We start from the raw sequence: 16,690 nt of genomic DNA on the forward strand, positions 1-16,690 counted from the left end.
TCCTCTCAGGCCAAACTATTAACCATCATAAATTCAAGGCCATTTACTCTAAAAACTGTCTCCCTCAAGTGGTAACCCAATGCACTCAAGCCCTGAACATTCATTACAGCCATAGCTTTGGAAAATACCTTGGATATCCTATCTTCTCCAACAAACCTAGAAACAGTGACTTCCAATTCATCATTGACAATATGAACTCAAGACTAGCAAGCTGGAAGACCAAATTCTTAAACATGGCTGGTAGATTTGTGTAAGCTAAATCTACTCTTAGTGCTATACCCACCCATGTAATGTACTACATCAAAATCCCTGCTAAGGTCACTGACCTTATTAACAAAATGCAAAGGGATTTTGTTTGGGGAAGTAGCACTGATAAGAAGAAACTCCACCTTCTTAACTAGGATATCCTAACCACTGACAAGATCTATGGAGGGCTGGGCTTTTACAAAGTTGAACTTAGAAATAGAGCTCTGCATGCTAGTCTAGCTTGGAGACTGTTCCACAAGCCAACAAACATTTGGGGCCAAACCCTCCTAGCCAAATACTACAACCCCAATAGGCTAACATCCCCCTCTAGAATTTGAAGTATCATTAAGAAGGGCTGGAAGAACTGTTGCTTGGGCATTAGATGAAGAATAGGAAAAAGGGACAGGGTAGATTTCAACTATGACACTTGGAGTCCTCATCTTGATAGTCTTAGAAGCATCATCCTAGGACATCTTAACAAGCAGGACCTGAGCATTAGGATTAAGGATATTCTTATAGATGGAAAATGGGACTTCACTAACCTCTCATTTGAAATCCCAAAAACCATCCAAGACATTATCCTTAGTCATAACATTAATCTGAACACTAATGCTGAAGATAAAGCCCTCTGGAAACATAGCTCTATAGGGACCTTTACCACTGCCACCATGTATTCTTGCCTTAGAAACCTCAGAAATACCTATACTAGGAACAAAAACTTCTCATTTGTTTGGAAAACTGCAGCTCCCAACAAGACCAAGACCTTTCTCTGGATTCTTATGCATAGGATACTTCCCACTAGTAGCTTCTTAACCACATTGGTATTAATGTTCCCCCCCAATGTCACTTCTGCAATTACAGCAGGGAAGACATCGACCACATCTTTTTCCAATGCAATAATGGAAAATAATTTTGGTTATGTCTAGTAAGTAAGAGCACCTACAAGCCTCCCCTTCCTGGCAACAACATAAACGATGCCAATTGGCACACTTGGTGGGAGCAACTGCGCTCCAAACCTTTTAACACATAGCTAACATGGGGCACCCTTCTTCCATATTGCTTAAGAGAGATTTGGCTTACTCGAAATGATAACCTATTCAACAGTAAACGAAACCTCGCCAAGAGTGAGAATGCGATAGCAAACACTGCTGAATATACTTTGTTAGCCAACCCCACCACAACTTCCAATAACCCAAAGCAAACCATTACTCTTAGGTGGAATCCTCCCGAGCAAAGAGCCATAAAATTGAATACTGATGGCTCTGCGAAAGGGAACTCTGGACCAGGAGGCTTAGGAGGTGTCTTTCGAGGCATAAATGGGGAATGGATTCTTAGTTTTTACCAACATCTTCCCCACACAAGCCCAATAATGGCTAAAATCTAAGCCATCAGATGAGGACTAAGACTAGCCAAGGAGTATCATATGCATAACTTTGATATTGAATTAGACTCAATGATAGCCCTTGATATGCTGCATAATGATCATCTTTTGTATCATAACATTTTACTGGAGTGCAGGACATTGCTGTACGAGCTGGGAGCAACACCCCCAACTCAAATATTTAGGGAACAAAATATAGTGGCGGATCGACTGGCAAAGGAAGGATCTTCCATACAGTTACTGAAAAGCCGATCACTTTTTCTATGCCACCCCCTTTTATTTTAAATTATGTTCTAGATGATAGCTCAGGAAAAACATTTAGCCGTACAATCAAACAATTTTTGGGTCTACTTACGACCAATGCAAACTCTACTGCAAGCCCACAGGGCTGGGATGTGGCCCTGACTAACATTATTTTGGCTACGTCCTCCGAAAGAAGTACTATTCCCCCGAACCCACATTAACATGCAATGAAAAAGCTTCTTCTTGACCAAAAAAAGAATATATTGATTATTATTATTTTTCTTTTCTTTTCTAAATTATATCTGAACCGTTCGATGAAACGATTGGAAGATTCAAAATTTAGTCAACAAAATCAGCCCCAAGTACGGCCTTTTTCTCAAAAAAATGTGTCTCTCTTCTTTTATTTTATCATCTTCCTAAAGCACGTAGCAGACCTCCAACCCAGATAAAAACTCAACTGCTCCTCTGCATCTCCTATCTCCCGCACCCCAAAAATTCACCGAACAATGATATCAATCGATTGAAATCGTTCAAGTCAACGCCCTCTCTCTACTCTTCTTCCTCTATTCTTTATTGTTTTATAACACGTTATCAGCATGAATCTTTAACCAATTAAGTAATTGGGCAATAAATTGTTGTATAACACGTTATCAGAACGAAGCTTTAACCAATTAAATAATTGGGCAATAAGGTAAAGTCACGCAATATTTTTATTCATGCAATATTTTCATTCGTCTGCCACAGTTGCAAGTTCAAGGGAGTATTATTTTCTAGTTATCTATGTGGATACATGATTAAGTATCATTATTTGGAACGAATTTCTAATGCTATATATGCCATAAGTTTTTCTTCTCCAAAGTACAGTATTGCTAGAATATATTGTTGATAATAATAAACATATCGTTACTCTTTGCATATTTAATTTGAAGTTTGGTGCCGTTGGAAAAAAAATGTCTTTGGAATGTCATACGACTTCAAATACTAACATGGTAACTATTTTTTTTGACAATTTGATTTACATATGGCTGTGCTTCCTCTGTTGTGTAATGTTTGCCATAATATATGATAAATAATAATCAACTAATAAGTTAGCACCATTTTTGTTCACGTATGGTGATTCAGAGTAATTGTTACTGTCTTCAAGATGTTACATGAGGTTACTTTATGGAAACTTTTTTTGTGTTTATTTGTCTTTATTGATTGAGACATGATAAATTGCGTAGCTATGGTGTCACAGAAAAATATTTATTGTGTTTGTTATATGTGACAATTTTATAACCAATTGCTACCATGTGAAAACGAGACTCTGTCAAACAAGATGAGATTATAAATCTAAATATAATTTCAAGGTTAGTAATTTCTTATGTTATCTGTCTTTTGCTATTTATAATACTAGTATACGTACCTGCGCGAAATATTTTTCTTATAATTTTTTAAGATTAAAAAATATTAACTTGTTCATATAAATTTAATTAATTTCCATTGTATAAAATAAACATAGTTCAAAGTCAATGAAATATTAAAAATAAATATTAATAGTGAAATTACAACTCATACCTAATAACAAACCACAATTTTAATTGTTTACATGTTTTGATATAAAAAGAACAATATCAGTATTGATTAATTTTTAAAAATAGTAAATTATAATATATTAAGTAATTATTAATTCTGTTGTTGGACTTTTAACTTTATATTTTTGATCAATTAAAATTTCTAATTATATCTCTTAGCTTCCATTTCATTTTTTTTAATCTATTAATTCAACTTCATCTACACTTTTTTAAAATAAAATGTCATCTTTCAATTTCATTTTAAACACTAAAAACACTTAACTTTGTCAATTACAAAACATCTAATTCTAATACACTCTAATGTGCGAATAATATTAAAATATTATTTCTAATTACTTCAAATTAAAGTATCTCATTTCTGAGTGAAATTTTGGTCTCTAATATTAAACTATTTTTATTTTGATTTATATAACATACTTTTCGATTTAGCAAGTCATAAAAAGAATGAAACATTTATATATTAAGTAAAATAACTATAAAATGATAATTTCACCTACAAAGAAATTATATATTGCGAGTATAAACGTGTATAACTATTTATATTATAAATTTTGAAAGTCTTACTAAATATTTAAAATTCATACCTATTTCAAATATTTCATATAAATTTAAAAGAAGTGAGTAAAAATTATAGGAAATAATTTATTAAAAATCAAATTTTATACATATAAAATAATTAAATGCAGCCATTTGGACCATTTATTAAAAATCAAAATAATTATCAAAGCACTTAGACAGCAAGACCCAAGCCCAATTATCAATGTTAAAGACCCAAACCCAATTATTAATGTAAGAAATATCTAAAAATAAAATGGCAAGTGTCTCTTCTTTCTAATCTTAAAGGCAAAAATAAAAAATGAAAAGTGTACACTGTTCCTCTTCTTCTTCACATCTCCGATCGATTTTCACCACTCTATATATTTTTGATTTCGTCAACTATCGTATCTAATCAGGTAATATTTCATCATTTCTGAGTTATCTTGTTGTTTCTCTCTTTTGTCCGATCTTGAGCTTCAAATAATCAAAACTTTAAAATAAACTGCTTTAAATCAAATACAATTTAAGTCACCTTAAACTCGCACTAGGTGCTATGTATTTAGGTTCGAATGGAGCTATATCCAAGCTGTGCTTATTGTTTTTCAGGTGTTTGAGCTCAAATCTATTAATGAAAAATATATTCCGATGTACTACCCTCATTACTTCACCCATTAGCTTCAAGGGAATGAACTCCATTTGTGGTTGATACTACCCAATCAGATTTTAGATGCGTTACTTATATGTAACTATTTTCCTCCATATTTTGTTTTGCTTTTACTGTGTTTCATGTATCTATTGCATGTACTTGTCACCAATTATGATATCTCCCTTTAAATTCTTAGGAATATCCTTTGATGCTTTATTCGAAATGTGTTGTTAATCCCATCGATTTGAGTTAATCAATTGCTGATGAGTATTATCTATACTTCATGGGGTTATGTACTACATTCTATAAATACTTGAGCAACCAGGTGTGGTTGTTCTTTTGTCAAAAGAACTAAATCAGAGATTGCAAAGTTGCCCAAGAAGGTGGTAAAATTTTGTACTTTTTTTTTCTATTTTGGTGGTTGGGTTGAGTGGATGGTGCATAAAGGTTATATGGAATTTTACACAAAGTCAAATTTTGTGCAAGCAAGCAATCAAGAATTCTGAAGTTCTGAACTTGTTTCTTTTTCTTCCTTCTATTGAGTATAGTTTCTTGATAAAAGATCAATTTCTGAGTCTTTAATAAAGGCAAAGTGAAGAGTAGAAAGATTCTGCTCAGTTAAATTTATTGTATAGTAAAAAATTGGAGATGCTCTCCACTTTTTGCATGATTTTTGGATAGATTTGTTGGAGATATATTTTTTCTTTCTTTTGTATTTAGTTTGGCCAGTAGCACTGTTAATCTTGCTGTGTAAGTGATTAGTTTGAGCAGTGTCACTGTTAGTTTTGTTGTGAAGTGATTTTAGTCGTCAAAGGACTGATCATCTATGCTAAGGGGACTCCAATTAAAATTTTTGTTTAGGAAAGTGTAGTGCAATACTTGAAACTTAAAAGACCTTCCTTGTAATAGAACATTACTTTATGGTTAGAAATTTTAGACTTACAAAAGCAACAGACTGAAAATTTTAGTATTATGTCTAGGAACTAATGCAATCTGGTGAAATCGTGTATTCGAGTGATGTAGGGTTCTATACAGTTATTACAAATTCTAGTATACGTACTCGCATATTAATTTGTTTAGCATTCTCAGGCTGCAACTCATTTTCAGTTAGCAAAGTAATTTGTTTCTCAATTTTTTTTTACCTTTTCTATTATTGTGTTCATGAAATTCCTATTTTCTAATATTTAATTCTCTCTCCAGCTTTCACCTAGACAAAGCTGATAGCAGTAAAACCATTGATATTAATAAGAAAGTGTGCTCTCCTATCTCAGCAGTTCCCATGTGTTTAGCTAGTATATGTTTTAGTGTAATTCATTCTAAACTGGTCATATAATATACAAAAAATCAATTTGTTTTCTGATGTCGCAGCTTCTATCTCTTCAGCAGACCGTGTGACTGAGTTTTCTAGTTCTCTTTAAAAATTATATTGCTTTGGTTATCCTGGAAAAAGTTTCTTTTAGGTACAAAGAGTTAATTCTTGGCCGACTTCATCTTTTGATTATCCTAGTTATCAACATGAGAATCATTTAATTAGGCCATCTTTTAACTTAGCATGGTGCTCTGTAAGTTGAACTTTGCACCATGTTTGTCACTGTAACACTAATCTACCTTTTTACCAAGGTGGATTGCTGCACCATGTACTTGCTCCTCTTAGAGTCATATTTCACCTTTGGAATACTAAGAGTTTATTGAGTTTATCAAGTTTGAATGTAAAGTTACTATGAATTAGTTATTTTCGTGTATCCCTCATGGCTCTTACTGTGCATACATGTCTCCGGAAATGATAAAAAGTTACAATAACTATAAATTCTTTCCTGCCTGAAATAGTAATGAAGTTATATAGATATGTGCATGTCAAGCATAAACAAAAGAATCAAATTAACAATAAATTGACTGTGGAAGAAGATCAAATCCCCACAATTGTCAACAGTTAGGAAGTGAGAGTCAATAATCTCTGCCCATGACATTAGGAAGTGAGAGTCAATAATATTTGCCTATGCTATTCTAATTCATGAATTTCCTACAGTTGGGAGCTCCACAAAGACAGGGGACTTTAAGCTCATCATTCTGATCAACCTCAAACCTGTAATCAAATATTAACTCATCCTCTGCTGAAACATCCTTTTTAGCTATAAGAATAATCTGATCCTCATCTTCTCTAAGACTCATGATCTTTGCAAAGCAATTTGGCATGCATGAGTGGTTGATTAGTCTTGCAATGTTTCCTTTCATGGTTGCATCAATCACTACTTCATCATTTATCCTGAAAAAGTAATAGTACTTCCTTTGAGACCTATATCGACGTTCTATAAGGTCAGTGACACTGCCCATAATCCTTTCACCAACATATTTAGGTTTCAATTGATGCTTGAATGAGATCACCCTGCAAACAAATAATAATCCATATTTGAGAGTATTATAAAGCAAATAAAATTATTAAAACAAAATATGCATAAATTACATATACCTTTTCGTCTTGCAAAAGCATTTCTAATGATAACAGTTTATCGGAATTTCCATGTTCTGAAATATTCCATAATCGTACTACGCGAACTTTTAAGTTCCATTGAATTTTTGTATTTGATATCTCATGAATGAAGTTAATTTTAGTAGACGGTTTTTTACTGGATATTGACGACTCTGTATTTTTAGGATGTTACTGAAACTATCGGTTTATCTATTTATAATGATGCTTTATTTTTTGAATTGTATAGTTGAGATAAAGATGAATAACATAATTTCAATTTTAAATTATAATTTAAATTAAATTGTGATAAGCATTTGAGATAACAATTACAAGCTAAAATTAGGGAGGAAGTTATAGTTAAACTAAATTTAATATTGTTGTGGCTTTTATACATATTCACAAACCTGAGCTACACTGTAAATTAGTATGGATATGAAATGGTATTTTTTTTTTAGATTAAAGCTTTATATTTTAAAATCCAAGTAATTATAAAGGTTTTATTGCAATGCTTTGTAACTTGTACTAAAAAATGTCACGTGGCTTCTTCTGGTGCTTCTTCCTCTGCTTATAATATATAGATAATTATTGTCGGATTTGAGGAAAAAAATTATTGGTTTGGAACCATTTATATTTTAAATTTATTCCTCAAGAACAATATTATCAAAAGGGATGAAAGATGTTGGGTTTAAGTCCCATCGATTTATGCCTAAGACGCCTTCATATGGGTAAGACATTGTGTTTGAATCTCAAGGCACCATGTTGATGATATTATGATGGCTAAGGCAAAATAATGTATTTTTGATGAAAAGTTATGAAGCTTGTTCATTAAATATGTTCCATTCCATGAAGTGAATATGATATCAATATGATAAGCCTGAAAGATGTTGCTTCATTCTTGAAGTAAATGTGGTAGCAATATATGATATACTTTGAAAGATATCTATACCTCAATTTGCTCTTGAAAGTAGCAATATCGTGAAAGAGGTTATAAGCTTTCAAAATCTGATAGGCTTAAGGCACAATTATATTCCATTCACGGGGAATGAGAAACTTATTAATGCAAACGTGCACTTGATTGTGATGGTATCACTACTCACCTCCGAATGAGGCAGAATAATTGAGAAGAGTTATTTCGAAATCTACTTCTAAAGTAGTAAATCTAAAATTTATTCATGTAATAGTAAATTTGAAATTTACTAAAGCAAAAAAATAAATAAAAATACGTGTCCTAGTAAACTTGGAGTTTACTTCTATAAATAAGTTCATAAGTTGACATGAACGATTATAACATCTCAAAGATGTGTATATTGAGTATTAGACATGTATTAAAGAAATACAAGATTCTTCCAGAATTATTTATGTCGCTTGTTCTCATGATAAGTTGGTTGGACCAACTAATATTTGGATTGGATCCCTCAAAATCTGAAAAGTTAAAAGGTGAATATGAACCCGTTCATCAGTCATATGATCTATTAAGATGTATCGATATAAGATAATCACATGTATATTTATTATCAATCTCCAGTTTGACATTCTTAATGTTGCTTGCTCAATAAAATTGAGTTAAGAACATAATTTTCAGATTGTGTAATCAAGACATTTCATCTTGATGATGATGGTTTGGCATTGAATGCCTTCGATAAATAGCTAAACCTTTGCTAATGAGAACAAAACTTCATTTGTTGGTCTGAAATATGATATATTGCATACAATAGTACTTGTATGCATTAAACAACGAAATTATGATTATTTCTTCCCTCTCAATTGGTTCTAAGTTAGGAACCACACGTTGTCCATCTAATAGTTGATGTGCGGTATACGATTAATGAATATACCATGATGCACAAAGATGGATTCCTCAAAGAAGATGGAGGATGTATGTTAGTTTTCCTAACATAAGGGGGAGATTATAAGCAGCGATGAAGTATGTTAGGAATTATCATCAGATCTCATTCATAAGATAATTCAAGTCATATGCCGAAAACGTCTCATATTTATGCCATTCAAGTCATATGCCGAAAGCATCTCATATTTGTGCTGAAAGTGCTCCTTTTTATGTCCTTGAAGGACAAAGTCTATGCATGCATGAAACATGGTAGACTAATCGGTTCCAAATAAAACAAGGAGCAAATAATCATAATAAAAAGTCAAGGTGCTTTGAAGAGCCTATGACATAACATTTCATGAAACCTTATGATAGGTTTAGGTACCTGAAAATAATGAAGTGATGAGATCTCAAAATGTTACGTCACATTGTGAATCGATACAAAATGAGAAATCGTCTACGATATCTTTGATACAATATTGACGTAATTTTCTGAAAGATTATGAGGATCTGAATTCTACGTTAATTTAGGCATGCTGACGTAGAAACATTTATCAAGTGACATGAAAAGATGCATCTTGGTAAGCATAACACTTATTTGATTTGCAGTTCAAACACTTGAAGATGTCACACATATTGATATTGTCACTTGACAAAATTCTATATGAAAATCCCTAAAGGATTCAAAATGCCCGAAGCATATAAAGTTTTTGGGAAACTTGTTTATTATCCTTATGAATGATAAATTAATGGTTTGAAAACCATTGAAACTCTTGGAGAGTTTTCAAAAGCAATAAGATTATTTGCTGAAATATGAAACATACCGAATTGGATTGGTCCCGAAGTACCATATCTTAGTCCAATTGGTGTACTAATGTCTCTTGCAAATACTACAAGGCCTGATATAGCCTTTTTTTCAGTTAATTTGTTAGAAGATATAGTTCTGCTCCAATTAGGAGATATCGAAATGAGATCAAATACATGATCTTATTTTATTCTAAAGCTTGCAGTCCCAACCATGTTGATTATGCTGATGCTGGATATTTATTTAACCCGCATAAATCTCGATCTTAAACATGCGATGTGTTTACATGTGGGGGATACTGTCATATCCTAAATATATACAAAGCAGTCTATCGAAGCCACCTCATCGAACCATGCTGAGATAATAGCTATTCATGAAACAAGCCGAGAATATGTATGATTGAGGTCCATGATATATCTCATTCGAGAAAAATGTGGTTTGAAATGTGACAATATACCCACAATTTTATACAGAGATAATGCAACATGCATAGCACATCTTAATGGAGGATTCATAAAAGGAGATAGAACGAAGCACACTTCATCAAAGCTTTTCTACATACGTGAGCTACAAAAGAATGGTGATATTAACGTGCAACTGATTCGTTCAAGTGACAATGTGACTGATTTATTCACTAAGTCTCCTCCAACTGCAATTTTCAAGAAGATGATGCACAAGATCGGGATGCAAATATTCAAGGATGTTCTTATTGGGGGAGTTAATACGCGTTGTACTCTTTTTTTCTTACGAGGTTTTGTCTCACTGGGTTTTCCTTGTAAGTTTTTTAATGAGGCAACCGAAATGCGTATTATTAGAGATGCGTACTCTTTTTTCTTCACTAAATTTTTTCTCACTGAGTTTTTTCTAATAAGGTTTTAACGAGATATATTATCTATCAATTAGACATTTTAGGGGAGTGTTAAATGTATTTACATTATACTGAATGTCTATCAAGATCTATCAAGATATACTTTAATATCTATTAGGATTTGAAACTTCTGTCTTTTACTCAGACTAGGAGTAAATTTTTTCTATAAATAGAAGGGTTACACACCTCAAGAAATCCCTCGAGAAATAAGAATTGCTCTCTCTATTCTTTCTACTCTTCTTCCTCTATTCTTTATTGTTTTATAAGACTGCCAATATTTTATCACACTTTTTTTGTTCATCCTTTTACATTAATTCTAAATATCTTTCTGTTTTGAAAAAAAAAATCCAAACGAGATTGAAAACACAAGGCACATGTAAATACAGATTGTCATATACGAAATATCGTTATTACCACTTTTATTTATTTATCTTCTTAAAAAGTGAAATTATTATTATCATGATCAATTGCACTAAGTATAAGTATAGTTATATGTGGATGTTTCTATCACCCTTTTTTACTTTTAAATACTGTTTTTGAATTTCTTAAAGTAAATGAACAATTGCATGATTTCTTTTATTACCCAAAACTAACACGTCAATGTATTTCAATTTTTTTTATATAAGTTTTTATTTTTCACGAGAAATACATTGGTATTTAATTTCGAAATGAATAATTTTTATATTTTGAGATGTACATGATAATTTACAAACAAATCATTTTTTCACATACTTTTAATATGATATTTTCTTTTACTCCGTGAATGATTTCTTTTCACCCTTAACTTTATATATCACGAGACTTTATATTCTTGTAAAAATTATAAACCTTAAGTATTTTTTAGTATAATAAAATGTTAATGTTAACTTTTCACTTTCATTTTGTTATAAAAATATGCATATGTATTTTGACAATAAATTATGTTATTTTCGTATATTATAAGAATGTGTTTATGTATCTTGTGTGTCTTCTTTAAGTTTGATAAATATGTGTGTAGTTACCCTCATCGTAGCAAATAACAAAATAACATTTTTTTTTCTAATATTTTTCTAAACTAAGTGTAAGGACTATCCTCGGATAAGCTTTGAGAGGTGCCTAACACCTTCCTCCAAGTAACCAAAACCCTTACTCAGAATCTCAAAAAGTTTTCGAAAGACCAAAACAGAGTTTTCTACATAAAAAATGGTTTTTTTCTAATTTTTTTAAAAAGTTAGGTGGCGACTCTAAAAAATAAATTTTCAAAACCCAAGAGTCACGACACTAGCCACCACATATTGCGTGCTGTTTCGACCGATTCGAAATAGGGCGCGACGAGCATGTGTGTACTTTTGATTCCTTTCAAAAATCTCAAGTCTGGCCTTAAGTCTTGCATGTTCCAGACATAATGGACTAAGAGGACTCCTTGGGCTGCCACTGAACTGATTAGGTCTGTATAGTCCATATCCCACGAGGAAATACTCAATTGGTATCAACATTGTATGTGGTGGTTCTTCTGTCACTATTGATTCACACTCCTGCACCTGCAAATTGCAATCACAACCCCATACCTTTCGTCAACAACACCATTCCCTATATTAATTCAACATTTACTCGAAGTACGTTAATACATAAGTTCTACAACTCACCATAAGATTCAATGCCTGTGCCAATTAATACCTCAGCACATATTAAATAGTATATTATTATGTAGGTACATAACTTCAGTCATGACACTTCTGCACCCTATTATGAACATGCATATCATCTTTTTCAGATATACACTACAACCAGCTTCTTGCCTAACCGGAGGTCATGCAACATTTATTTATAAAGGATCAAATCTCCACATGTTTATCAAGGTCCATCACATGCTTGCACTTTCGATTTAAAAAGCCTAATTATCTAGCACAAGTGTAAATCATCCCTACAAACCACTAAACTTCCATTAACCAAATCACGCAAACATAACAACAATATGCAGCATAATATCTGTAATTATCCAAAAACAAAAAAAAGTTCCCGACAAAGGCTTACCATAGAAAAGGGTGCACATGAAAATCTTGAACAAGCTGCATCCATGATGGTACAACTATAATGAGAACTCATGCGAGGAAAATGTAGAACACAAAAAATCGCCTTATATGATTATCTGCAGTATCACTCGAAGATACCAAGCTAATACGCTTTAGAATTTGAAGCGCGTATTCAATATTGTGAATTAGAAACCTTTTACTCTATATCACGGAGAATAATCTAGAAAACTACAGCTTGTACAATACATGAATAATAATGCGAAATCTTTTTTGGATTCCATATGGTAACCCATGGGACTGTTCACGAAAAATAGCTGCTTGTTAGGTATCTATACTATATCATCTACTATCCGAGAAAGTAAAATGTGAGAAACTAACCTAAGCCTGTCAAACGGGCCGGGCGGCCCATTTAATGAAATCGGCCCGATAAGTTCAAGGGCTTTAGGATATCGGGTACCGGACCATTTTTTTTTGTTTTGGACCCAATTAACCTAGCTCAATTTTACTTTTTTTTTTTTTTAACTTTTAGATTTTGAGCCAAACTAACCGTTGGCCCAACGGCTATATAGCCGTTTTTGGGTACAAATAGCTAGTTTGGGCCCATTAATTAAAAAAAAAAATTACGTTTAAAATTATTTTTTAATCCCAATACCATACACCTTCAAATCATTTTTCACACAATTTTTAATTCTCTCAAATCTCATTCTCTTAAATCTCAATTTTCAATTCCCAATTCTCAAATATTCTATAAATTTAATTTCCTAAAGTGCTCACTTTAATTTTTTAATTTTGCGATTACAAAGTACGGGTGAAAGTTTCTAATGTCGCAACCTTCGGATACTTCCAAAATTTGGTATTGTCGTTCTATCTCTTAAGTTTAATTTTTATTTAGTGTATCAATTGTTGAATATTTAATTTTAATATATTTGTGTATTTTGAATTTTTTTAGTTTAATTTATATTATGGATAAATTAAGAAACCTCGCTACTAAAGGTGTTAAAATTTTTTGTCTCGAAAGCGGTCGTGGTAGTAAAAAGTAAATTACTAGCGGTAGAGGTAGTTCAAGTAGTAGATATATCCGTGTGCCTCCGACACCGCTTAATCAACCTTTTGAGAAAGAAGTAGACGTACCTTTAGGTGTAGGTGCTCAAGATATGGATTATGTAGAAGCTCAGGAAAATTACGGTATAGAAGAAGAAAATGAAGTAGATGCGGTTAATTTAGACGAAGATGATGAAAATATTGGTGAAACATCCGCAGGAGGAAATGCTAACGTCAGATCTGAATCGGTTAATCTCCCTTCCCGTCCTCCCCAAGCCCCAAGAGCTCGTAAAATAACTAGTATTGCATGACAATTTTTTGAACGTATATCAGATACTGAGGTGCAATGCAATATTTGTCAATAAATATATAAGCATAAAAGTGGAGGCAAGCAAGGGGCTACGGGTACGTTAATGAGACATATAGGTGATGCTCACGAAAGAGAATTAAATATTGCACGAGGTGGTGGGGACGTTCGTGGGCGAACGCAAACTAGAATGAACCCAGCAACCGGTCAGGTAACGAAGAAGTATAATAAATTGAGGGACCGAAAAAAAATAGCTAAAATGGTAGCAGTGGATTGTTTGCCTTTTAGTTTTTCTTCTTCTGATGCCTTTATTCATTATATTCAAGCAATTTATAGTCCTATGTTTAATGGTGTTCCTAAAAGTACTTGTCGATCTGATATTTTTAGACTTCATTCACAATATTGTTTTTATTTATTAACATTGTTAAAAATATTCAAGGTAGATTAACCCTAACTTCTGATCTTGATCGTGCTGTAAATAAAAATGATTATTTAACCTTTACTTGTCACTGGATGGATAGTAATTTTGTGATGCAAAAACGTATTCTTGCTTTTTTATATGATGAAGATCGTAAACATACTAGAGATTTTATTGCTGATTTTATTATTAAAGTTGCCGGATTTTATGGTATCGAAAATAAAATATGATGTATTGCTTTTGATAATGCTTCTAACAACAAGACTGCTATAAAAAAATTAAAATTTAAGTTATCTCTGCCGTTGCCTGAAATCTTAGTTACTAACCTTAGCAGCAGTACAAGCAAGTATGTCACCAAAATAGATAACAAGGACAACACTAACCAGTAGCACTACACCTAAGAAGAGACACAAGAATTTAAATAACTCCACAGAGGACTGGAGGACCATTCATCAAACAAAGCAAAGTAAATAAGACGTGTCAAATGATTTAGAGGCTCTGATCTCTGAAATAACAAGAAATAAATATTATGTGAAATTAAAACATGCTCTAAAAATACAAGATTGTTTGGAATAACATATGTTCTAACAGTGAAACACTCGTCGAATCAGATAAACAATTGTTGCTTCATATTGTCTATAGCAACATCTTGGAAAATCTTTGTGGTGTTGTGATTTGTGGAGATTGGATGTGAACTGATTTTTTGCAGAATTGAGTGGACCATTGTATCAAGTATGTGATTAGCAGTTTGCGATGCTAGAGATATATATTTACCTCGAGTATTCTATGTCCGTAGCTACTTTCACTATATGTACTATTTTCAGGTTATTGATCCCAACAGAAGTTGCCAACTGCTAGACCTAATGTCAAATTATAGGCACAAAATCTGCCTATAAATTTGTTCGGTGTGCTAGCTTGTTCAGAACATTTTCTAAGCTCATTAGCACGTTCTATGGCCACCTTCTCATGGTTTCCACCATCACTGACAGTTATATAAACTGGACCGCAAGAATCCAGTTTGTAGTTATAGATTCTGTTAGTCCTTTCATAGGCATGAACTTGTAGATTCCTTTAATTTATCAATATTTGATACATAGATATGTGGTTATGATAAAACAACAAAATGAACATTCATCTTTCTGCACCTAGAATGATACAAAGTAGTTTATGTGCTCTCGTATATTGATATATTAGTCTTGTACTTGTGTGTCCATTGAAGATTAAATCGACACCATACTCGTACAACAACTCTTTCATCATTATCTTCGTGCACAGACTTTACACCTTTTTAGAAACCAATTTGCATATTTATCCACAACCACAACCTTGAAACCAATAACCTCCAGAAGCAACTCCTTAACTAGGAAAAATAATCCCATATCTATGCATATTTATCTAAGCACACACACAACAACCAGTAACATAGTTCTATGGAGAACTGCACAGATCGCCGAAGATCTAAAAAAGAATCTGTTCTTTTATATTTAGTCTACCATATATCACCATCTCACTAGAAAAGCAAAAATACTTACTACTAATTTCTATAACTCATTTAAGCGATCTTAAACCTCAATCTAAATTGCTGCTAAATCTAATACCACCTCGCAAAAACGTTCAAAAATCTTCATTCTATCACCATTAAACATTCTAGTTGAATTCAATACCCCAATCCCTTAATTATACAACCTATTCATCCAAATTATTCAAAAAAAATTTCCTTCTTGTTTTAGTTCTTTATATATTTCTCATATGGAAACACTTAGATCAAAGACTTGGACATTACACCTTTCCATAGACCAACTTTCATATACATCCACAATTCTTTGACTAAAAACTAAAACTCACCTTATACACAAAAACATATATTTTCACATTTATACTTATTTACCTAAGCACATATTACATCAATCACAACAAGAATTCTCAACAAGAATTTTATTTATCTTGTCTCAAACATAGCCTTTTCTTCATCAAATTCAAAGATACTTTCAGCTCTAAAACTCAGTGTATATGACCAGAATATACACAGGAAAATGATTATAGTAAATGCTTTTCAAAGGATATTTATGGTGGTTGTAACCAGAGTCTTTATGTGGAAAGAATTTCAGCGAATACGTAACGTGCATAATGAGAGCTGAAACTTAATAAAGCAGTCATCCAAATCAAAAGAACATCGGTAAAAAAATAAGGATACCCAAAATCAAAAATTGTCAACAAATCATAAAGATTGAATCTTTAACATCTAATATCAAAAAATATGAAAACAAACATTCTGAATAACCCATAAAGACTGAAACCTTAACAAGATATTGTTGATGTT

General features: G+C 32.4%; 1 protein-coding gene and 1 long non-coding RNA gene across 2 annotated transcripts; both read right to left on the reverse strand.

Annotated features, from left to right (window-relative positions):
• Window positions 1-6,631: 6,631 nt before the first annotated feature.
• Window positions 6,632-6,958, reverse strand: LOC107874199 (histone-lysine N-methyltransferase ATX3-like). Its single transcript, XM_016721050.2, has one exon. It carries the CDS (start codon window positions 6,956-6,958, stop codon window positions 6,632-6,634), a length of 327 nt encoding a protein of 108 aa, XP_016576536.1.
• A 4,787-nt stretch (window positions 6,959-11,745) lies between these two features.
• Window positions 11,746-16,684, reverse strand: LOC124899717. The gene is made up of 2 exons (XR_007057186.1): window positions 12,218-16,684; window positions 11,746-12,112 (listed from the first exon to the last, which is right to left on the reverse strand). It is a non-coding gene; the product is annotated as an uncharacterized LOC124899717 (long non-coding RNA).
• Between the last annotated feature and the right edge of the window lie 6 nt (window positions 16,685-16,690).

The sequence above is a fragment of the Capsicum annuum genome, chromosome 6 (assembly GCF_002878395.1).
Source record: "Capsicum annuum cultivar UCD-10X-F1 chromosome 6, UCD10Xv1.1, whole genome shotgun sequence".
Lineage (NCBI taxonomy): Eukaryota > Viridiplantae > Streptophyta > Magnoliopsida > Solanales > Solanaceae > Capsicum > Capsicum annuum.